The sequence below is a fragment of the Apus apus genome, chromosome 11 (genome assembly GCF_020740795.1).
Source record: "Apus apus isolate bApuApu2 chromosome 11, bApuApu2.pri.cur, whole genome shotgun sequence".
Classification (NCBI taxonomy): Eukaryota; Metazoa; Chordata; class Aves; order Apodiformes; family Apodidae; genus Apus; species Apus apus.
This window is the reverse complement of record NC_067292.1, coordinates 20119111-20143208: the sequence shown is the minus strand read 5'-3', so window position 1 is coordinate 20143208 and position 24098 is coordinate 20119111. Positions and strand designations below refer to the sequence as shown.

The 24098-nt window shown below is 49.6% G+C and overlaps 1 protein-coding gene across 3 annotated transcripts in view; it reads right to left on the bottom strand.

Moving 5' to 3' along the window:
- The window catches only part of RANBP10 (RAN binding protein 10), a 68318-nt gene that overhangs the window by 11424 nt on the left and 32796 nt on the right, over positions 1 to 24098 (bottom strand). For all 3 annotated transcript variants that reach the window (XM_051629367.1, XM_051629369.1, XM_051629370.1), the window contains exons 4-7: positions 15100 to 15267; positions 8477 to 8499; positions 5947 to 6131; positions 851 to 963 (exon numbers count right to left, since the gene is read on the bottom strand). In XM_051629367.1, coding sequence (XP_051485327.1) covers positions 851 to 963; positions 5947 to 6131; positions 8477 to 8499; positions 15100 to 15267 — 489 coding nt within the window. The remainder of the gene's footprint in view (positions 1 to 850; positions 964 to 5946; positions 6132 to 8476; positions 8500 to 15099; positions 15268 to 24098) is intronic.

Below are 24098 nucleotides of genomic sequence, written 5' to 3'. Positions count from 1 at the left end.
ATGAACCCGAGCTGGCTGAGCGTGGGCATGTATGGAAGCAAGGCACAAAGGGACATGGTCACATGAGAAACAGCTCACAAAGGGCAGGGACATGCACAGAGCAGGAGGCAGCCTGGGCTGAACAGGCAGGAGAATACAGAACACACACCAATGTTCTGTGCTCCTGCAGCCCCAGCCTGTGCACAGAGAAGCTACAAAAAGGGGTAGAGCAGAGAGAGCTGCAGGCCTTGCTCTGCAGGAACCAAAAGCAGCCTTACCACCTAACTGACCACAGACTGGTCTGGGTTGGAAGGGACCCTAAAGATCATCTAGATCCAACCCCCTGCATGGGCAGGGACACCTCCCACCAGCCCAGGGTGCTCCAAGCCCCATCCAACCTGCCCTTCAACACTGCCAGGGATGGGGCAGCCACAGCTTCCCTGGGCTTCTCACCACCTTCACAGCGAAGAATCTCTTCCTAATGTCTTAATTTGGCACTGCCTCCAAGAAAGGACCTTCTGTCCTGGATATCATGTTCAGTCTGATGTGTGGTCTCACAGCTGAGTCACCCCATCCATCTATTCCAGTACTCAGCTCTTCATTTTCAACAAGACTGAGGACAATTTCCGAAGCTGATCAGAAACCAAACTTCTCCTCCTGCAGCAGGTCACTGATCCCAGCAGGCAAAGGGGAGACCAGGGCAGCTCTGCAGGCAGAGATGGCAGAGCATGGAGGGGACACAGTGACCCTGGGAGAAGTGCCCTGAGCAGAGGTCCTCAACTCTACTGACCCAATGTCACCAGTGTGCTGTGGACACTGTGGAATAAGGTGACACGTGCCCCAGTGGGGAATGCCCACCCCAGAGACTTACTTTGTCTGTTCTTTATTGAGGTCTGTTCTTCCTGGATTGTGGTATCTGTGACTCTGGCAAAGGCAGTTGCTGTTGAACAGTACCCATGGTGGACCAGATAGGATGAAACCATGCTAGAAAGGAAGAAAATAAAGAGATGAAGAGGAGGTGGTAAAGCAGGGGGGGATCACACTGGAGATAATTCTTTTGATTAGAAAAAATAAAAATAGCACAACAGAAGGTGCCATTTCAGTGACCAAAGTCAGCTTGCTTAGGTCATAACCAGGGTCCAGACAGTGTTAATTTCCTAGATACCTACCTGGGCATCAGCAAGCAGAAAGGAGGTTCTAAATACACCTTAAGGAATAAAAATAATCATAGAATGGTTTGGATTGGAAGGGACCTTAAAGATCATCTAGATCCAACCCCCTGCATGGGCAGGGACACCTCCCACCAACCCAGGCTGCTCCAAGCCCCATCCAACCTGCCCTTCAACACTGCCAGGGATGGGGCAGCCACAGCTTCCCTGGGCAGCCTGGGCCAGGGTCTCAATAATAACAATAACATGCAAAATAAATTCAAGACTCCCAGTGCATGTACATTAGCAATGCCTGCTGTCCAAGGGGCACCTGTCAGAGCCCAGTACTGTGTCCCTGCCACTCACACCCTACAGAGACATAAAATCTGAACCTCAGGGAGCCTCAAGGCTTTTGAGTAGATCTTAAAAACAGATCCTGGCCCTGGATTTCTTCCATCCCTTATTTTGCCAACAATTGTACCTTTGGTAGCTGAATCTCCTTATGAATTTACAGTCACAGATACTGCTCTTTAACCAAGAGCAAACAGCCAGCTTGATTTTACAAACAATAACACATTTTTGAGGTGCATTTTCCAAAAAATGTTGAGGGGGAGGTAGCATTACTGCCAGAAAACAGACACAACAAAAGCACCTTCCTGAAGAGACCATTTCCAAAGCCCCTGGGCCTTCCCAGGACATGGTGGGTAAATGTAAATGTACAGGGTTTCGAGGCTTCCAGTGATTAATCTCAAACCAGGCTCCTCATGGTGAAACTGGTATTGATCCCATCAAGCCACAGCTCAAAACATGCACTGAGGAGGAACTTCTTTACCCTGAGGGTGGCAGAGCCCTGGGACAGGCTGCCCAGGGAGGTGGTGGAGTCTGGAGACATTCCAAACACCCCTGGACACCATCCTGTGCAATCTGCTCTGGGTGACCCTGCTCTGGCACAGGGGTTGGACTAGATGATCTCCAGAGGTCCCTTCCCACCCCAGACACTGTGATTCTGTGATTCAACTTCCCTACTTCCAACACAAGAACCCAGTATTTGATGAGCCAGCAATAATTTCCAGATGTAACATCACAAGCAGGTGTGTGATTTTGAAAAACTTGTTTTAAAACCCTGTGCTTGTGACCACTGTTGGAAAAAAGACTCAGGGGCACCTTTCCTGAGGCTCTGGGGCAATATTATTGAACTCCACTGTGACCTGTGGGACATCTTCATGCAGACAACAAAATCTGTCTGAATCCCAGGTTCTCCAAGCGGAACTTTTACCACCTGGGAGCCAAGCTTGAAACTTGCTGAGAGCAGAAGGACTCAAAAAACTTTTGACAGGGCCAGGGAGTGACAGGATGAGGAGTGGCTTTAAACTGAAAAAGAGGCCAGTGCCTGAAGGGGCTCCAGGAAAGCTGGGGAGGGACTAGGGACAAGGGCAGGGAGGGAGAGGACAAGGGGGAAGGGATTAAAACTGGAAGAGGGAGATTGAGGTGAGACATGAGGAGGAAATTCTTTGGTGTGAGGGTGGTGAGACCCTGGCCCAGGATGCCCAGGGAAGCTGTGGCTGCCCCATCCCTGGCAGTGTGGAAGGTTCTATCTAGGTGAGCTTTAAGGTCCCTTCCAACCCAAACCAGTCTGGGATTCTATGGTTCTATGAGGAACTGCTGACACCTCCACCAGGCACGTCAGATGACACCCATCTAGAGAACTCAAGGAATAAACAGAGGGATCTCCTGGTCCTGTTGCAGAAGAATCAACAGCTTTTGCACAGGCAAGTCATGGCACTCTGACTTGGTGACACTTTTGGAGGGAGTCTGGAAGCAGGCAGAGAAGAGACCCTTTTGCAGCCCACTTGGTTTTCCAAAGATATTTCACAGAGTGTTTCTGCAAAGCCCCTGAAAGACCCTGTGTTACCATGTGATGAAGGAACGGTCCAACATGGGTAAATATTCCATTAATGAATGGGGTGGGGAAAGATGGTCAGTTTTACCAGGGAAAGGGAAGAATACTTGATTGCTGCAGGATCCTGTGCTCTTAACAGAGTCATAAAACCAAACCTGCCAGCCCAGCGCTCTCCCCAGGTGTTTTTATGTTCACAGGTGCAGGACACACACTTTGTTCTGAATAAGTTGCCTTCTGAGCATGAAGTATTTCCATTCAAGTATCAGTGAACCTCTTCTTTCTCCTTTGCTGCTAAGCAAGCTTTCCAAAAGCAGATCCTGTCCTTCTGCTGCCTGACAAGGTGCAGAGTGAATGACCCCAGAAACTCCACAATCCACCACATCAGAGCGAGAATTAATGCTCAAGTCAATGCTGCCAAGTGTCTGAGCACAACCCAACCTGGCTCAGAGCAAACATCCAGTTAGCCCAGGACATGCACCTCCCAACTGGCCAAAAGAAATGCCTAGAAAGTGAAAGGCACATGGGACACAGGGAATGATCTTCTCCCTCACAACCCTTGCAGCTTCCAGCGATGTGTCAGACACTTCCTGTCCCAGAGCGGTATTTTCTCTACGTTGTAGCTCAAACACATTTTTCTTTCTAATAATATCTCCAGTCACCTTTTGAATCCAAGATGTTTTCAGGGAGCATGGAAAAAACACTCTTTTGTTCTTTCTAACTGTGCCATCTGGTGAACTTCACTCGGTGCCTTTTAATTCTTGCAGAAGAGAAGACAATGAACAGTTGTTCCCTCAGCACCTTCTCCAGGCAACTTGAGATAATTTTTCCACACTCCTGCCTTACCCCTCACAACCACATCCTCAGTGCTGTGGGGCTGTAGGTTTGTTCCTGGCCTTACACCCACCCCATGGGCTTTTCCCCATGCTTTTCTCACTTCTTCTACATATTTCTGGGGAGAAGGACCCAAAGCACCACACGCTGGTCACATTGAGGCTGCACTGCGTATTCACACAGTGACAGGATTCTTTGACTCCTCTATTTCTCCCCTAACAAGTCCTGGTATTATTCTTTTTTTTTTCCCTGCTTGCTACAAAATAAATGAGCTGACATTTCCATGCAATGATCCACCACAACCCACAGGTCTCAACTCCCTCCTGAAGGGTCCCTTCTTCCCAGTCATTTCTGAACACTCCCAGGAAAGAAGTTCTTCCTCATCTTGAGGTGGAACTTCCTGGGCTCCAGTTTGAATCCATTGCCCCTGGTCCTGTCCCAGAGCACAAGTGACAAGAGCTTGTCCCTGCCTTCTTGCTGCCCTCATGGATTGATAGACATTCATTAGATCCCCCCTCAGGCTTCTCCTCTCCAGACTGAACAGCCCCAGGTCTCTCAGCCTTTCCTCATCAGGCAGGTGTTCCAGTCCCTTCATCATCCTTGCAGCCTCCCTTGGACTCTCTCCAGTAGATCCCTGTCCCTCTGGAACTGGGGAGCCCAGAACTGGACACAACACCCCAGGTGAGGTCTCACCAGGGCTGAGTAGAAGGGGAGGAGAAGCTTAGTTTCACAACCAGAAGCTCACCTGCTTTCTCCTGGAGTCCCATTCAGACTTTGGGTAAGTACCTGAGCCCAGAGAATTTCTCCTCTTCCCCTCACTTAATTCTCCCAGAGCTTCTTTGACAACCATTTCAATCCCAGACACAGCCCCTGCCAAATGCCTCACAAAGCATCATCCCAGCATGACAACCTACCTGATTTCTGGACACATATGCAAAGATCTCAGTTGGATATGGTCTTATTTTCCCCCAGGTCTCTTTTGATACAGACATCCTCTACAGGCCCTACAAACCCCCTGGCAGGCCTCCTGCTCCTGGCTCTCTTGAAGAAAGATATTACTACTGTTGTCAACAGCTTCTGCTAGTTGCTTTTCCAAGTCTTTGCTGGTTGGTGTAAATTATCTGCAAATAACTACGTGGCAGCAAAGCAGAACGATCCCATGTATGTGCTGATGGCTGTAGGTGAGGCTGCTGGCTGACAGTGACCAGGAGTTTAGGGCAAGAATGTAACAAACAGGTGAAACACAGAGAAAAGGAAAAGCCACGGAGTTGGGGGGGTTAAATATCTAGCTGTGGAATTGGCCTCCATGAATTACGGTGAATATTCAACGTGTATCTTTTCAAACCCACTTAGACTCAAACCACCACAACTTGTTGCAGCAGCAAGTCCCACAGTTTCATAAACCTCATGAAAACAGGAATTATTTTCTTTTTTAAGCCAGAAGGTGCTTTTTCTCTAATTCTTGTGTTTCAAGAAATAGTAAATAATCACTTTCTAGCCATGCTCTTCATGGTGTAAACGATTGAGAGCTCAAGTCCACCTCCCTCAGTTGCCTCTTTCCAAGCTGTGGAGCTTTAGTCAACTCTTTCTTCAGGCAGAAGATACTCCTGACCTCTGGCCACTGCTGTGACCTGTCCCCATCAAGTTTCACTCCATCTCTTTTGCACTGGGCAGTGCATTCAATAGTCATAAATGGATGAGGTGGGATAATTGTGCTTTCAGGTGGGCTGGGTTTGGGAGCCTTTGGCTTAAGGCTCTTCCTCACTCTTTCATTTCTGAATTCAGCTGACTTACAGCCTGGCTTTTCTCCTGTGGGAGAGTTTTTATGGTGTCCTCTCCTCTCCCCTTCCCCCAGTGCATCATCCCAAAGTGTATATTTTTCCATTCCTACAAGATTTCATGCAGACTTTGGCTGAAAATGTCTCCCACAGCTTTTACATTCGAAACAGCAGCAACAGAGAAGACTATTAAACAACAAAACTCAAGCAAGTTGAGCAGAATGTACTGGCTGGCCAGTTTTGCCAAGAGAAGGCATAAATTAGCATTAAAAATCAAGTCTTTCAAGCCCAAGAGAAGGAAAGGACTTACTTCTGCAGCATGGCTTGCCACTCGCCTAGTCTGTCTCCGATGGGGAACCGCTTGATGGTGCTCTGGATCTTCGCCCTCCACTCCCTCATGTAGTCCTCAATGTCAAACACAAATGGCTGCTGCCCAAAGTTGGCATCCACGATCTCTCCTGGAGTCTGGAGACCCACTGTAGGGTAGAGGTTTGACTGGGAAGGAAGGAAAAGAGACCTGTGTTAAATCCATTTCTGGTGCCAGTCCCTTAGCTCTTTTGCTAAGACAAAAGAGCTGCTCTGGAAAGGGAAACCTGACACGGAGCAGGAATGGGCAGGAGCCCTGCAGCTGCATCTCAAGGAACCCCATGACTTATTGTGCAGGTATTAAAAGTTACTGCTCAAGCCCAGAGCAATGGGATCAGACCCCAGGCTGTGACCAGTGCCACCACTGCTGTCCAGGGAGTGTCCAAAAATCGAACCAAAGTTCGACAGCCGGCAAATAATAATAATAAAAACCCAAAAGGGGCATCACTTCAATCAACAGATCTATGTGTTCTCCACTGTTGTCCTGAACTTTCTTACTGGAAGCTGCTGCCAGGGTATTTTACATCCCTGATGAAAAGGGAAGGGATGGTAGTGGAGCTCTGAGGCTGGGTCTTTGATGGCCTCAAGACAGCAAGGCATCCACATGAGAAGTTCCACTACTGACGGATTCATTTAATTTTAAGAACAAGCCTATGGACCCAAATGAAAGCTCTGACCCACCACCAAAACAAGGGGAAAAGAAAAAGGTTACCCCTGTGAAAATACCTCTAAAGTTCACTGGTAATTCAGCTTCCAAAGAAGATGATCCACCTGAGAACAGGTGGTCAAAGTCTATCTGGAAGATTTCTGAATTCAGGCTATTTTTGAGAAAAAGCTTAAGGATATGAACTGAATCCCTGCGTCCACGGCAGTGTGGGAAATGGAAAAATGGCATCAGAAAAGGTTCAGGGATGCCTGGTGCTCACTCTGGACCACTTTTTTAAAAGAGTTGTCTTTACTGCTGCAGAGACCTGAGGCCCTGGCAATGTCACTGGTCTCTCCTTGGGGCCTCCGGGGGTTGTGGATTTTACTTATTCCTAAAGGGATTAAGATGGTTACAGGGCGGAATTTGGAGGAATCCTGATTAGGTTGGCAAAAAAGGAGCTGACATGAGGTGGGAAGGGATTGCTTCCCTCTGCTTTCACTGAGGTGGCTACATCTGCAGAACCTCCTTGGTTCACTCTCTCCACCTCCACATCTCCAGGGCAAGACAGACACAAATGGGGTCCTGCAGTTCTGCTGGGATGGTTGGAGGGCTGGAGAGCCTGGTGTGCAAGGAGAGGCTGAGGGAACCAGCTTGGAGAGGCAAAAGGGAAAATCTACCTGGAAGTCTTCCAGGTGATCAAAAAGATGGAGATGGATCCCTCTCAGAGAAAGGGCAACGGGAACAAGATGCAGCCAGGGAAATTCTGATGGGTCATAAGGAAGAAGTTCTTCCTTGTGAGGATGACTAAGGGCTGGAACAGGTTCCCAGAGAGACTGGAGTACCTCTGTCCTCAGGGATTTTCAAAACTCAACTGCATGAGGTCCTGACCAACCTGCTCAACCTTGCAGATTATCAAAGCTCAAAAAACAAAGAGAAAAACAAAACCCAAAGGAAAAAATGAAAAAGCTTTACACTTTTTAATTAACTGCACTTTTTAGTGTTACGAACCCAAGGACTTCCAAGGCCAGGAATCAGACCTGCAAAATACCTGGAAGTTAGAAGTAAGAAAACCCATCTTTCTCAGCCACTCTGGGATATGTTCATCTTGGAGGGGAAGCTGGCTGCCCCCAGCTTGTCTCCAATCATCTCCATGTTCAAGTCCCACTTTTTTGCATGTGGGATGTGTCATCTCTGTTTAGTGACTGCTGGGAACGACACGTGCCCCCAGCACCCTGCAGACACATGGAGACATCATCCCAAGCAGATGCTTCCAGAGTAGGGCAAGGGAGCTGGGGAAGGGGCTGGAGCACAAGTGTGAGCAGGAGCAGCTGAGGGAGCTGGGGGTGTCCAGCCTGGAGACAAGGAGGTGAGGGGAGACCTGCTGGCTCTGCAGCTGCCTGAGAGGAGGTTGGAGCCAGGGGGGTTGGTCTCTGCTCCCAAGGAACAAGTGATGGGACAAGAGGAAACAACCATAAGTTGTGCCAAGGGAGGTTTAGATTGGGTCTTGGGAGAAAATTCTTCACCCAAAGGGTTGTTAGGCCCTGGCACAGGCTGCCCAGGGAGGTGGTTGAATCTCCATCTCTGGCAACTGGCCACCAACATCAGAGGAAAAGTGTGCCTGAAACTTGGCAGGAGAATCCCAGAATCCCAGAATCATTCTGGTCGGAAAAGACTCAGAAAAAGAAGCATCCTCATAGTTCCATAAAATGTGTCACCACGTTTTTAACAGGGCATTAAACAGCAAGAGAAAAGAAAAAAATCCCCCCTCCTCATCCCCCTCCCTTCTGTTTGCATTTTTGGTTGAATTACTGAAAGCAGGGGTACTTACAGGGAGGTCTGTAAAGGCTATACCTGTGGGGGGAAAAACAGAAGAATTAAAAAGACAAAAGGATTCTTTTTTCCCCCCTGCTTGGCCAAGTCCTTAACACGCTCCCAAAAGTCCCAATAAATCCCAGCAAGAAATCTGTGGCAATAAATCCCAGCTCAGCCCCTGCACTTCAGCACCTCTGGTATTTGGAAGTCACTTCCCTCCCTCTGCAAGGTTCTGCATCTGGAGAAAGGTTCATGGAAAAGCCTAAATGGTTCAGACCTTTCTGCCAAAAGTGTGATTTTTTTTTTTTTTTTTCCATCACAGCTCTTCTTTTCTTTGTCACTAGGAAGGAGTTGGTTTTCAGGCCACACTTTGGCTTTAGAAACAGAGTTTTACTATAAAGTTTCTTCAGTTTGGCTGTAACCAGATCTTCTTACCAGCCTGAGAGACAAGAATGAACATTAAACACTTCCCATCACTGCAGGACCCAGAAGCACCTGGGAACCACCATGCAAAGAACAGCTTCACCCTCAGCTACACTGTCTGTCCCCAGTCAGAGGAAGGCTGCTGGTCTGCACACCAGTATGACCAGTTTGGCACACATCCCACCTCTCAGCAGCTGTAAAGCAGCTGCACAGGAGCCAGAGCACATCCTTCTGGTTTTAATGGTAGGACTGTTCAACCAAGAGCTGCAAGGCAAGGTTACCAGCCTGACATGGTCATGATCAGCCTAGAATGGCAACTGAAACCAATTCCAGGAGTCACCACAGGAAACAATTACTACTCAAACCAGCACAGATCCAAAATCAAACGCTTGGGGAAAAAAATCCTGGATGTTTTCCTGCACAAACTGCCCCTCAGGTTTCACTGCCACCCTGGCAGCTCCAGCAGTTCCAGTAACATGATGGCAGTGTGGAGCTCCTCTGCTGAGTGGCCTCTCTGCAACCCAACCAACAACTCTGTCTTTATAAAATCATTATCTACATCTAATACCTTATCAATATCTACAGGGGGTGTCAGGAGGATGGGCCAGACTCTGCTCAGGGGTGTCCAGTGACAGGACAAGGGGCAATGGGCACAAACTGGAGCACAGGAGGGCCAAGTTAAACATCAGGAAAAACTTCTGTACTGTGGGGGTGACAGAGCCCTGGGACAGGCTGCCCAGGGAGGTGGTGGAGTCTCCATCCCTGGAGACATTCCAAACCCTCCTGGATGTGTTCCTGTGGGATCTGCTGTAGGTGACCCTGCTCTAGCAGGAGGATTGGACTGGATGATCTTCAGAGGTCCCTTCCAACCCCCACCACTCTGTGACTGTGTGTGACAACTGGGTGGACTGACAGGATCGAAGGGTTGTGATCAGCAGCTCCAACTCCAAGTGTGGTCCAGCAGGGATTGATGGTAGGGTCAACAGTTTAATGTCTCTACTACCTGGAGGATGGGGTGGTGAGCACTCTCAGCAGGTTCACAGATGTTACCAAATGGGAGAGTGGACAATATCCTGGATGTCATAACGCTTTTCAGAAAGACCTCAACAGGCTGGAGAAAAGAGCCAGCAGAAAACTCATGAAGTCAGAATCACAGAATGTGTTGGGCTGGAAGGGCCCAACCTTTGAAGGTCATCTAGTCCAACCCCCTGCAGTGAGAAGGACTTCTTTAACTCAGAGCCGTGTCCAACCTGGCCTTGAACATCTCCAGGGATGGGGCCTCCAGCACCTCTCTGGGCAACCTGTTCCAGTGTCTCACCACCCTCACAGTGCAGAACTTCTTCCTAATGTCTGATCTAAATCTCCCTGCTCTAGTTTCAGACCTTTGCCCCTCCTCCTATCACTACACTCCCTTGTAAACAGCCCCTCAGTCCAACACAACAGTCCAACAACGCAAGTGAAGAGCTCTTCCATCAGCTCGTAGCATTCCCAGGAAAGAGGACAGGCTGGGGCTGAATGGAGAAAAGCAGATCTGCAGAACAGGAGGCAGGGGGTCCTGCTGGGCAACAAGCAGAGCAGGAGTCAGCAGCAGGTCCTTGCAGCAAAGCAGGTCAACCACATCCTGGGCTGTAGCAGGACTGTAGGTCAAAGGAAGGGATTTGCTTCCTTCTCTTCAACGCCTGTGAGTCCCAGATTGGAGTATGACGTTCACCTTTGGGCTCTCCAACACAAGACTGGCAGCAAAACTGGGGTGAGTCCAGCAGAGGCCCACAAGATGAAGAGAGTCAAAGGGCAACTGGCTTCTTCACTTGTGTTCTGGGGTTCCTGCTGCCTACCACTACCTAATGGGAGGGTACAGAGAAGACAGAGCCTGACTCTTCCCCGAGATGGATGGTGACAGGACACAGGAGGCGACAGAGACAAGTTGCAATGTGGGAAATTCTGGTTAGGCATTAAGGGGGGGAATTCAGTAGGAATGTGGTCAAACCACCTGAACCAGGGGACCAGAAAAGCCTCCTGGGAGATGTCCATGCTTGGAGACAGCAAAAACTTGACAGGTTTCTGAGTAATGTGATCTGGTTGGTCCTGCTTTCAGCAGGGTGTTGGATGCTTGACCTCCAGAGATTCCTCCCAAAGAAAATTACTCTGTGGTTCTATAAATAAACTTATTACTTTGCCTGTAAATTAAGGCATTTGTGTGCTTTGCACCCTCTGTTACATAAGGCCAAAAACATACACAAATGTGCCTGTTTAGAGACTCCATCCTGAACCTCTGCTGCTACACACCTGGATCCAACAAAACCAACAGCCAAAAGCAAAAGAACCACAGGTCTAACTGGGATCTGGAATTTGAATCTGCACCTTTGCTCTGCAGCACCTCCAAAGCCTGGACCCAACTCAAAATAGAACTATAGAATCACAGAATGGTTTGGGTTGGAAGAGACCTTAAAGATCATCCAGTCCCAACCCCCTGCATGGGCAGGGACACCTCCCACCAGCCCAGGCTGCTCCAAGCCCCATCCAACCTGCCCTTCAACACTGCCAGGGATGGGGCAGCCACAGCTTCCCTGGGCAACCTGGGCCAGGGTCTCACCAATGAACAAAGCCAGTAGGAAGCAACAAGAAAGGAAAGGAATTAAATGACACTGAGCTTAGAGAAGAGCAGTAGATGATTAGCATTGCTGTCTCCTGAGTGTCCTCCTCTTGGGCTCTTCAGATGTATGGAACATGAGATGTAAGAGAAATGTATAGGTGTGAGACACCCCTGAGTGTTCACAGCTGGCTCAGTGTTGTACCAGCTCCTCCCTCAGCTGTAGGGGTGTAATCACAGAATCATTCTGGTTGGAAAAGACCTTTAAGATCATCAAGTCCAACCTACCAACCATTAACCCAACTCTACCGAGTCCAGCGCTAACCCATGTCCCTCAGCACCACATCTCCATGTCTCTTAAACATTTCCAGGGATGGAGACCCAACCACTTCCCTGGGCAACTCAGCCACCTCCCTGAGAGGAGGGATGATCTGGTTAGGAGAGACATTGATGGAAGCACTAGGGAGTCACAGGCCACCAGCTGTTGCTGGGCTGATACCCAAAAAAGCTGCAGGAACATTTCACTGTCTTTCTACAAAAGCAGAATGAAAACTTTAGCAAGGAAGAGTCTTGTTAAGGGCCACCAGTGTCTGTTTGTGCCATTGATGAAGAAACACAACCCTCAAGAGAAGTGCTTCCCACTGAGGAGAGCACGTCTGAGCCCCTTAAGACCACAGGTCTCCATCATCTTCCTGCTGGGCAACTTCTCACCAGTGCTGAACAGGGAGGTGTCAGAGGGGGGTGAAAAACCAACACCAGCTGGAGGCAGGAGCCACAATTTCTTTGAAAGTCCAAACACTTTCTGCCCTCTTGGAAGCATCTCCATGAAGATCTTGCCCAGAAAGCCAACTGTGTCCTGGGCTGCATCAAAAGAAGTGTGGCCAGCAGGTCAAGGGAGGTGATTCTCTCCCTCTACTCTGCTCTGGTGAGACCCCACCTGGAGAACTGTGTCCAGTTCTGGAGCCCCCAACACCACTTCTGTGTAAATACACACCAAAATGAAGGGACTAAAATGAGAGATGTGGTGAAATCATTTTTTGCTGTTTCATCACCTTAGTGGCTGTGTATGGTGAACCTGTCTCATCCCTCAGCAGCAGCTCCTGCTCTACACCACCATTGTGGCTGTCACACCTCTACTTGTCTTCCCAGGACAGGACTGACCAGGACAATGTCCACAGATTATGAGTTAAATTTAGAATAATCCAGCTATGAGAAATCTGGGCAATTAACTAATCCTTAGGGACCACAAATGACTCCCAGTGTCTCTACTGGTGACCAATCTCACCAAGTAATAAGGCACAGATCTTCCCAAGGAGCATCACACCTGGTCTGGCTGATCAATAGTTGTCATTTCAAAAGACACCAGATCAGACACTCAGCTCCAAGCAGCTCCCCTGATTTGAGCTATTTTTAAAATTAGAAGGTTAAACACAACTCTCAAAGGATGCTCCATTCAGTGCTGAAGACCTCCTGATGTGGTGCAAAGCATCAGGGCTGAATGCCCAGTCACTGTGATGGTTTCTGGAATGCTTCTCAGAAGGCACCTGCCCCTTCTAGGCAACCATACCCCCACAAATCAACCAACAGTGGGTATGAAATTCAGAGGAAAAGTGAAAACAAATCTCCAAAAGAAGTTCTGTCTGCAGGAGCACCAAGGCTTCCTGCATCTGCTGCAGGGGAAGGATCCATCTTGAGATCAGAGGGAGAGAAGTCCACATCTCCGTACCTCTGCTACACCTGGAGCACAGTGTGCTACTTTCACAGGATCACAGGCTGGCTGAGGTTGGAGGCACCTCTGAAGGTCAACAGCTCCAAGCCCTCTGCTCAAGCAGGGCCACCCAGAGCTGGTTGCCCAGGATCATATCCAGCTGATACCTCACAGATGAGACCCCACAACCTCTCTGGGCAAACCTGTGCCATTGCTTGGTTGCCCTCACAGTGACAAAGTGTTTCCTGATGTTCAGAAGGAACCTCCTGGGTTTCAGGTGGTGCCAACCCTCTGGTTTTCAGTTTGTGCGCACGGCCTCTGGTCCTGGGCACCCCTGAGAAGAGGCTGGTTCCATCCTCCTTGCAGCCTCCCTGCACATATTTCTATCCATTGAAGAGCTCTCCCCTGGAGAGGTGCCCAGTCACAGGATCACAGCATGTCAGGGGTTGGAAGGGACCTCCAAAGATCATCGAGTCCAACCCCCTGCCAGAGCAGGACCAAAACCAGGGCAGGTCACTCAGAAAGGCATCCAGACAGGTCTGGAAAGTCTCCAGAGAAGGAGCCTCCACCACCTCTCTGGGCAGCCTGTCCCAGGGCTCTGTCACCCTCACAGCAAAGAAGTTCTTCCTCATGTTGAGGTGGAACTTCCTGGGCTCCAGTTTGAATCCATTGCCCCATGTCCTGTCCCAGGGCACAAGTGACAAGAGCTTGTCCTGCCTTCTTGCTGCCCTCATGGATTGATAGACATTCATTAGATCCCCCCTCAGGCTTCTCCTCTCCAGACTGAACAGCCCCAGGTCTCTCAGCCTTTCCTCAGCAGGCAGGTGTTCCAGTCCCTTCCTCATCCTTGTAGACTCCCTTGGACTCTCTCCAGTAGATCCCTGTCCCTCTGGAACTGGGGAGCCCAGGACTGGACACAACACTCCAAGTGAGGTCTCACCAGTCCCCTAACCATCTCAAAGACTTCACCAGACTCTCTCCAGTATTTCCATCTCTCATGGAAGGATGCCCCATGCTCTCCCAAGAGCTCCCCAGCAGTTGTGCCCCTTCCAGACACACTGCACCCCAATCCCAGCCCTCCCACCAGCCCAGCCACCAACTCCAAATGACTTCTGGTCTGAGAAATGTTTGGAGCAGGGTATTCTACCAGCTTCTTCATCTGGAATTCAACCAAGAGGAACTAACACATGGAGGAGAAGCAAAGGAAAGCAGTGCCTGTCCTTACCAAACCAAAGGAATTCCAGCACAAAAAGTGAGATGAACTTCTCAAAATTTACAGCATGTCTTATGTCACCAAAAAAATGGACAAGAATTTATCCAGGGTGGAGAATCTCATCCGAGGGCATGACATTTCAGGTGAAACTGGCCCAGACTTTCTATTTTAGATCAATCAGATAGGATGGATGCCTGGAAAATATCTGAGGTTCCTTTGGGCAAAATTTTGAAGCTCTTAACTTCAGGGGAACTACTGAAATAATTGTGGAATGGACCAAATTACAGGACAGAGCTTAAATAAGACTTCTTCTGCTGGATTAATCCTAGCTTTTGGAATGCTTGGACCACTGTGTTAAGGCCTACAGATGGAGAAGCCACTTCAAAAAGTATCACTGACTGAATGTTCTTGCAGGCAGCTGATGAATACTTTAATTAAACTTCCCACTTCTTTATCTCCCTGTTGCCCAAACATCAGCCATCCTCTCCAGCCTCCAGGAGCAGGAACCAGGGATTAAAACCTAACCTACTCAACTGGGCAGCCAAGAAACCACTTCACATGCTGCAAAGATTTATGTCTTAGAGCCAATTTGTATCTTCATTTTCTCCAATCTTGCCCACAAAGGTGGGACAAGAGCTACAAAACATGCAAAGCAGCAAGAGCAGAGCAGGAGGTCCCTCTCCTGGGAACACCATCTTTCCTCACCCAAACTGTGGCCGTTCTTTGTGTAGAAGCAGGTGTTGTTGATCAGGTTGACGCAGCAGCCGATGACATCTCCAGTGGTGAAGGTGGGACCATAGGGCTGGCCTGTCCCCGAGGAGCAGAAGGAGTGCCCGTCGTCACCGTGATACCCATAGGAATGTTTGTCCCATCCTGCAGGAGACAGGAGAGAACAGCTCAGCAATGAAGCCAAGTCAGCAGAACAACATGACAACTCCAGCTCTCAGGCCACCACGTCCTTGGTAGGAAACTCAAAATTTTTGATTCCCACTCCTGGTCCATCTGGAGCTTAATATTCACCTCCCAGTAACTCAAAAAGAAATCACTGGTCATGGATCATAACACATCGTTTGGGTTTCAACCTCACTTGTCATTTATGAGAACAAATAAAACCAACAGATTGCCAAAAGGAATTTTAAGAAAGATTTTTTTTTGTTTTAAAAACCAACATTCAAACCCTGTTTCTGCTTTCCTTTGCCTGAGGTGAAACAAGCTCCTCTTTGTAAAACATTCCTGTTTCCCACCAACAGCAAAAGCATCTAATAAAATAATTCCCAGCCAACACAGAGTGGTCCTTAAGCTCACAGGTGGGACCAAACAGCCAGAGGCAACTCTTGCCTTACCCTATTTCTACTTCCCTTCCAAGAGGAGAGAAGGGTTTCTGTGTCCACCTTGAGTAGCAACATTTCCCATTCTGTGGACAGCTTGAAAATTATCACCCTTGAAAATATCAGATTTTCAACATGGTCAATTCTAACAATATCATAGAATCCCAGACTGGTTTGGGTTGGAAGGGACCCTAAAGACCATCCAGTCCCACCCCCTGCATGGGCAGGGACACCTCCCACCAGCCCAGGCTGCTCCAAGCCCCATCCAACCTGCCCTTCAACACTGCCAGGGATGGGGCAGCCACAGCTTCCCTGGGCAACCTGGGCCAGGCTCTCACCACCCTCACGCCAAAGAATTTCCTCCTCATGTCTCACCTCCATCTCCCTCTTCCAGTTTCAATCCCTTCCCCCTTGTCCTCTCCCTCCCTGCCCTTGTCCCAAGACCCTCCCCAGCTTTCCTGGAGCCCCTTCAGGCACTGGAAGCTGCTCTAAGGTCTCCCTGGAGCCTTCTCTTCTCCAGGCTGAACACCCCAACTCTGCCAGCCTGGCTCCAGAGCAGAGCTGCTCCAGCCCTCGAATGATCTCTGTGGCCCTAACAAGGCATTCTGCAAGAAGGCAAAAAAAGACTGAAGATCCTTGGAAGGCACAGAGAGGAGCCCTGCAGGTGGCCTGGAAACTTCTGCAGGCCATTGTTTTCCTACAAAAACAACCCCAACATGAGGGCACTTGAAATTTACTCCTGTCAAACGGTGCTCAGCTACATGCCCTCAGGTATCTTATCACCAGCAGGACACACCTGCTCGGGGTTTCTCAGAAAAGCAGGAACCATTGGGTGCAGGGCAGAGGTCCTCCCAGCACTGCACCACAGCACGTGAAGGCCAGCGGGGGAGCCAGGGAATGGAGCAAGACTCAGACACACCATGGTCCACGATTTTGGACCTCAGGGCAAAGTTTAGGAGCGAAAGGTGTGAAGGACTCCTAGCCCAGCCTAGAAACAAGTGAATGATTTCCCCTGTTCAACTCCACCCCCGCAGAACAGATGGAGATGTCCCAAGAGCCAGCTCTGCCTTCTCTTGGGCCAGCCCTAAACGAGCTGTTGACAGGAGCACCAGCCCTGTTTAATATCTTCATGAAAGACAGAGACAACAGCACAGAGAGCACCCACAGCAAGCCCCAAAACACACCAAATTGGGCTGCCAGAAACAAAGGAGGGGTTGATGGGGCTCCAGAGGCTGATGACAAACATCCACTGCTAAGACTCCAACCAGTAAAAATATCAGTGAAATATTGAGGTTTTCACACTCTGGCTCCTTTCCCCTGTCTCTTCTCTCTGCTGGCCTGTGCTAGGCTGCCCCACTGATCTGTTTGAGTCTCCCCAGACACGGACATGTCACACGTCTGTCCGTTCAGAACGTCTCTAACGAAGCGGCTCCCTGATGCCAGATGACAACTCTCATCAGTTTAGCTCCTCAGCTACTTAATAACACAACCCAAATACCAACTTGTAGCTCTTGGGCATACAAAGCATTCCTGGCATTAGAGAGCAGTTCATGAGACCAAGTCATCAGTTACAGCTAAGCAGTCAGGTGCTTCCACATTGTGCACCAGGTAGGGGCTACCATGAGAAATACTGAGAGAGTTGGGGTGTTCAGCCTGGAGAAGAGAAGGCTCCAGGGAGACCTTAGAGCACCTGCCAGTGCCTGAAGGGGCTCCAGGAAAGCTGGGGAGGGGCTTGGGACAAGGGCAGGGAGGGAGAGGACAAGGGGGAAGGGATTGAAACTGGAAGAGGGAGATGGAGGTTGGACATGAGGAGGAAATTCTGTGCTGTGAGGGTGGTGAGAGCCTGGCCCAGGTTGCCCAGGGAAGCTGTGGCTGCCCCATCCCTGGCAGTGTTGAAGGGCAGGTTGGATGGGGCTTGGAGCAGCCTGGGCTGGTGGGAGGTGTCTCTGCTCATGCAATGGGAACAGGTTGGGACTCATGACCAGTCACAAGTGCTGCTCCTCAGGGCTCAGTGTTGGGACAATTTCTGTTTAACATCTTTATGGATGACCTTGAGAAGGACACAGAGTGCATCATCAGTGAGTTTGCAGATGACACCAAGCTGGGTGGGAGTGTTGATCTGCATGAGGACAGGAAGGCTCTACAGAGAGACTTGGATAGATTGGATCATTGGGCTAATGTCAATGGTCTGGACTTCAACAAGGCCAAGTGCCTGGTCCTGCACTTGGGCCACAACAACCCCAGGCAACACTCCAGGCCTGGGGAAGTGTGGCTGGAAAGTGTCTGGCAGGAAAGGACCTGGGGGTCCTCATTGACAAGCAGCTGAACATGAGCCAGTGTGTGCCCAGGTGGCCAAGAAAGCCAGTGGCATCCTGGCTTGTCTTAGAAATAGTGTGACCAGCAGAAGGAGAGAGGTGATTGTCCCCCTGTGCTCAGCACTGGTGAGGCCACACCTGGAGTGCTGTGTCCAGTTTGGGGCACCTCAATTCCAGAGAGATCTCGAGGTGCTGGAGCAAGGACAGAGCAGGGCAAGGATGCTGGTGAAGGACCTAGAGAATAAATCTGATGAAGAAGGCTTGAAGGAGCTGGGAATGTTTAGTTTGAGGAAGAGAAGGCTGAGAGGAGACCTCATCAGTCTCTACCACTACCTGAAAGGACACTGTAGAGAGGCTGGTGCTGGTCACTTCTCACAGGTAATTAGTAACAGAGCAAGAGGGAAGGGCTTCAAGCTGCACCAGGGCAGGTTCAGACTGGACATGAGGAACAATTTTTTCACAGCAAGAGTGGTCAGAGACTGGAACAGGCTGCCCAGGGAGGTCATGGAGTCACCATCCCTGGGTGTGTTTAAGGGTGTTGGTGGAGATGGTTTAGGGGAGAACTTTGCAGAGTAGGGATGATGGTTGGACTTGGTGACCCCAAGGGTCTTTTCCAACCTGAATAGTTCTATGATTCTCTGATCTTTAAGGTCCCTTCCAACCCAAAACATTCTATGATTCTATGAAATGCAGCAGCATGCCCAACCATGAGGACAATCTCACAACATCCTTGTGTCAGTGCAGACACAACAGGCTCTGTAGCATAAGAAAAGGTTTCATTACCTACAGATCCCAACAGATCTACCGAAAAAAACCTGCTCCTGTGTGACTTGTGCTTCACAGGGTCAGGACGTGCTGTCCCACCAAAGGTGGTGACAAACCCATCGATGGGATGAACTCCCTTGAGAAGTGACTGAAGAAAAGCTTTGAGGACACTGTCCAATCTGGTGTGTACTGGGTTGGATCTCACTGTCCACAGGCAACCACTGATACCACCAGTGAGGGATCTCACTCACTCAGCACTATGCTAATGATACTCAGAGCTAAGTTTTTCAACTCAGACTTGGTGTTGTGCTGGATCTGGACCCAACCATGCACCAAGTGTTTTACATCTGCCAACCTTATCAAATCATCACGGTCATCTTAGCAAAACAAGCCAGATCCGTTTCAGAGAACTTACTGTACTTGGTAGAAACACAAGCTGAGTGATGTTAATTATGTGCCTAACCTTGAGTTATTTATTAATCAAATAACACACTAGCATTTCTAAAATTCTGCCCCAAATAAACAGAAGGGCAATGGAGCACGGGTCATACCACCAGTGGCCAACTCCAGCCAAGTCTTCTGCAATTTCCTAATGCTTTGACTTCAAAATAACAATCAGCACTTCTAATCCTTCCAGGTCAAAGTTATCTGGGCCTGTTGAGTTAAATACCCCCTCCCTGTTGAGAGTGGCATGATCTTGGACGGCCAGAGAGGGGAGTAACTCATCACATGTGGTTTTCAGATACATCCTCCAACTTCTCTCCAGAAACAAGGACACTTGCTGGAAACTCGGGACTTTTCTGCATCATTACCAATTGACTATCGCCACCTAGTAACAGGTCTCTGATATTACAACCTTGCCTTAGATACTGTTCATGCCTCTGGTTCCTCAACAGCTTCTCTTTTTGCAAAATCTACCTGTGCTTCATTGAGAGGCCTGAAGCAGACTTCCCAGGTGCCTTCCCCACATCTAGTTCTCCAAGTTCTCCAGACACATTAACCTTCCTTCCACTGGTACTCAAGCACTCCCAGAACCCACTGTTGTGACCCAAAAGGCAGAGAGATGAGATGTTAGCTGCATGTTCTTAACAAGAACAAGCACCACCCTCACAGCAAAGAATTTCCTCCTCATGTCTTATCTCAATCTCCCTCTTCCAGCTAGAAACCCTTCCCCCTGCTCCCATCCCTCCATCCCCCCTCATCCCATCCCTCCCTGCCCTTGTCCCAAGCCCCTCCCCAGCTTTCCTGGAGCCCCTTCAGGCACTGGAAGGTGCTCTAAGGTCTCCCTGGAGCCTTCTCTTCTCCAGGCTCAACACCCCAACTCTCCCAGCCTGTCTCCAGAGCAGAGCTGCTCCAGACCAAGGATCGTCTTCTCTAGTGTTGCTTTTGAGCGTGGAGATGAAGGTTCACCCTGGAGAAGGGAAGCAGGCCCGTAGCTGTTCTCTGTATGGTCCCTACCCCTCTGCCAGTTCATTTTCCCATTTATGATCCTTTCTAGCACTGAACTGAAGCTATTGTGCTCACTCCAGACCACACCAGCACTGCTGTGACAATGATCTCTCTGCAGATCCTCATCTGCCACCTGCCTGCCAGTGCCCTCAGCCCCAGCTCGCTCCCACAGCACCTTCCACCTCACCACCCCCACTAGCTCACCATCCTCAAGGCAACTCCTTCTCAGAAAACCCTGGGATTTCCATGGGTGAATGGTTTCCAACTGGTGACTCACTCCAGCAAGTTGGGGGGGAGGGTCAAATAAACCATTTTCAGTCCTTTGGTAATCTAGACATCTAGACTGCTGCTGACACCTACAGCAGTGGACATTTCACACCTGTGTGCAGTTGACCCAAGAGTGAAAGGGCTCGAACAGAACTGCAGGCTCCTCACAACACTTCAGAAACGTGGACAAACAGATTGAAGAACGTGCTTTATCTTTTTCTTATAGTAACTAATCCCAGACCCCTGAAGGACCATACCCTACAGTCTGAAATCCAGTGGGCTGAAGGGCTGTCTGCACAGTTCTATCCTTTCCTGTTCCTTCCCCATCCTCTCTTCAAAAGCACAAAGCCATTTTCAAGAGGGGAGACAGAAAGGATCTGGCCACCCAGCCCATGGCAGCCCACAGCAGAACTTCAATGTCCTGCCTCCTAAGGCTCGTGTTTCCACCACGGCTGATTTTGAAGACCACTGTGCTTTGGGCATGCAAATGTACAGGCAGGACCACTCTGCAGGCAGAACCTTGGCAGCCAGTGGACAAAAAGAGGTGAAAAATCCATTCCTCTGAACTGAGCACTTCAACCTCCAAACCCAAATGATGTGTACAGGACCTGTTAACAGCCAGACAGATGCAGAACAGCTCAGACTGTGCAATCAACCAGAGTAGGGGAAGACAGAAACCATGTGCAGAGCTTGGGAGGACATGTTCATATGTTCAGCACCAAACTGAAGTTCTGCCTGGCCTGCTAACAGGGAAAAGCACTGATCTTCTTGGCAAACTGTCTTGATCCCAACACGCAGTGAAAAAACCCAGCAAGTTCCATTAGTGCTTCTTGACAAACAGGCCAGAATTATGCAAGGCCAGAATAGATGGCAGAAAAGACCTGAGTTACTTCAGGACACAGTTACAAGATCATCTCATAAATGCTCACTCCTGAGTAAGCACAGGAGTCAGATGAGGTCTGTTGCCTCCCACCATCGTCCTACATCCATCCGTGGTCAGTCCCACCTTGCCCATTCCATGTCAGCCCTGCTTTACTCATGACATTTTGGGCAGATCTTGTGGTGGGCCCAATGTCTGTATCTGGGCTCAGGCTCACACAGCAGTAAAAGGGAAGCAGAAGAACTGGGCTGGGACACCATTCACCTCTTAGGGTAAATGTGGAAAATAACACAGTATTTGAACTTCCCCATTCCAGAGTGCCACAGAACTTCTGGTAGGCACTGGGTAAAATGGGCATCATGGCACATGACACATCGAGGAACATCAGGACCTGAATATGCTGCTCAACCTGGGAAGCAAGGACCATCAGGCCACCCACGACACCGAGGCAACGTGACACAGGATGCCCTGGTGGGAATTACCATCAGTAAGAGTTTCATCACATCTTTGCTGGCCCATTGCTCCTTCTGCACCAAGTGTGGAGAAGAATGATGACATCCCCCTGCACACCAAGGTTCAAACACACCAGGTTTGCTGGTGGGCACAGGAGTGGGAAGGCAACGTTCACGGGGATCTGTACTGAGCTCTCCTCTGATGCCATGCCCAAGGACAGATGTGCAAACCTCACTCATCATGGAAAAGATGGTTGTGCCTGACACCTCAGATCCTTCCTGCTCTGCTACTTGCCAGGCTTCAAAAGACAGCAGCCAGATGGACTTCACTGTTGACATGTGGACCACTCCCTGCCCACGCACATTCCAGGGGAGAAACGTGTTCCAGGGCAGCTCAGCACATGGGCTGAAGGAAATGCAGCCCTGTTGCAGGAGCTGCAGTGAAGGGCAGGGCCTGGCCCACAACACAAATCCACTGGGAACCTCAACAGCCAAACCTGTAACACCTAAAGATAGGAGGGATGCTGGTGATGTCAGTGTTTGGCCATATGAAGATCAAATGGAGGTTCCTCAGAAAGGACCTATAGTGAGATTTTTAAATAGTGGGTTTGCCTCTGGTCCATCCCAAGTAATGTGGGGGTTTGGAGGCTCCTTCCTCAGCCCGGTCCCAGTGGCTGCTCTACAGCATCTGCATCTTTCCAAATCTTAACTGCACCTACTTCCTCTCTCTGTATTTTGACACACTTTTCATTTTTCTCCCCTCTCAGATCTTGTCCACTATTTTGCCAGCAGCATTCCAGCAATCCCAGCTTCCCATGCCAGGGCAAGTAGTGTGCAAACACTGCTCAGAGAGGGACAAGAAGTTGTGTCAACATGCTGAAATAAACCAAACAAAATCATTTTAATAAGATTTATTGAACCCAAAGTTCAGCAGAAACAGATGGACAAACTGTGCTTTGTGCAGGGCTTGGGGAATGGGATGCTGGAGCCCAGAGTGGCTGCTGGACCCTGTCCTGGCTGCAGACCAGGCCGTTTCCATGTGCTGCTGTTCCTCAGCCAGCACTGGGTCTTTGGCACCAGCAGAGCAGGATGTCACTGGAGGGGACAGGACATTCAACACAGCCTGAACAGATGGATGTGGTGCAGGGAGAAGGCTGGTGCTCAGAGCTCCTTTTACAATGCCCTGGACAGAGCAGTCTGGTGTCTGAGGGGACAGGGAAAATAACTCTGGGGAAGAAGCAGTGATCCCAGCAGAAGCAGAGCCACCCTCTGTTGGCTGCTCCACCGTCCCACAGTGGACTTGGCCCTGCCAGCAGAGGTGCTTTTGGTGCACACCAGCATTCCCCAGAACAGGGAAGGCTGAGCAAGCCTCTGTGCTCCACAGCCTCAGAAGCTGAATGCCTGGCCAAGAAAAGCCTTTTGCCCCAAGAAGCACCTAGAGTGCTGCAGCATCTCAGCTGAGCTCAGTTTTACAGCATTTATGCTAAACTGTAGGAAGTTGTGCAAACATCAGCTGCTTGGGTGAGAGCAGGGAGGTGCCTTTGTTCTCCTTCACCCAACCACGTTCAGAATCAGAGCAGCTATTAATGGTGCAACACATCTTTCTGTTTCCATCATCTGCCTCCAAAAATAGCTGCTCAGTGGCCACAACAACCTGTGCTATGGATTTGGGGTGGTGGCATGGTCCTGGCATGGAACAAGTGTCTAGGTATAGTCACAACACCAGCTGCAGGACAGGAATAGGAGCAGGGAGCAGCGTGCTGAGCAGATTACAGCAGCTTCCTGGCAGAACTTCAAGAGTCTGGACATCTGCCCAGAAAGTGTCAAGGAAAAAAAAAAAGTGTCCCCAAAACCCAATCACCTAAGGGCACCAGGAAATGAAGAAGTCCTAACACCCCAGCTTTCTGTCTGTGCACTTTCCTCCTCCTAACAGCTTCTCTTTCTTCTGCAAAGTGGCCAAATTAACTCTGAGAGCAGGACTGGCCCAAACCCTGCAGTGCAGGACCAATGTGTACATGGAAAATAAAACCACCTCATCTCCTGGAGGTCAAACTTCTAAAAGGAGGGACTGGACATGCTCAGATCTCACACTTTGCTGTATCACACTGAATTGTCCACACGGTATCAGTGCAGTGTTCCACACCACTAGGCACACCCCAGTGAGGAAACTGCTGTGCAGTGGCCTCCTCCTCACCCCAGCTCCCAGCAGACCAAGGAGATTCATCCAAGGCCAGTTTGGCCCCTACAC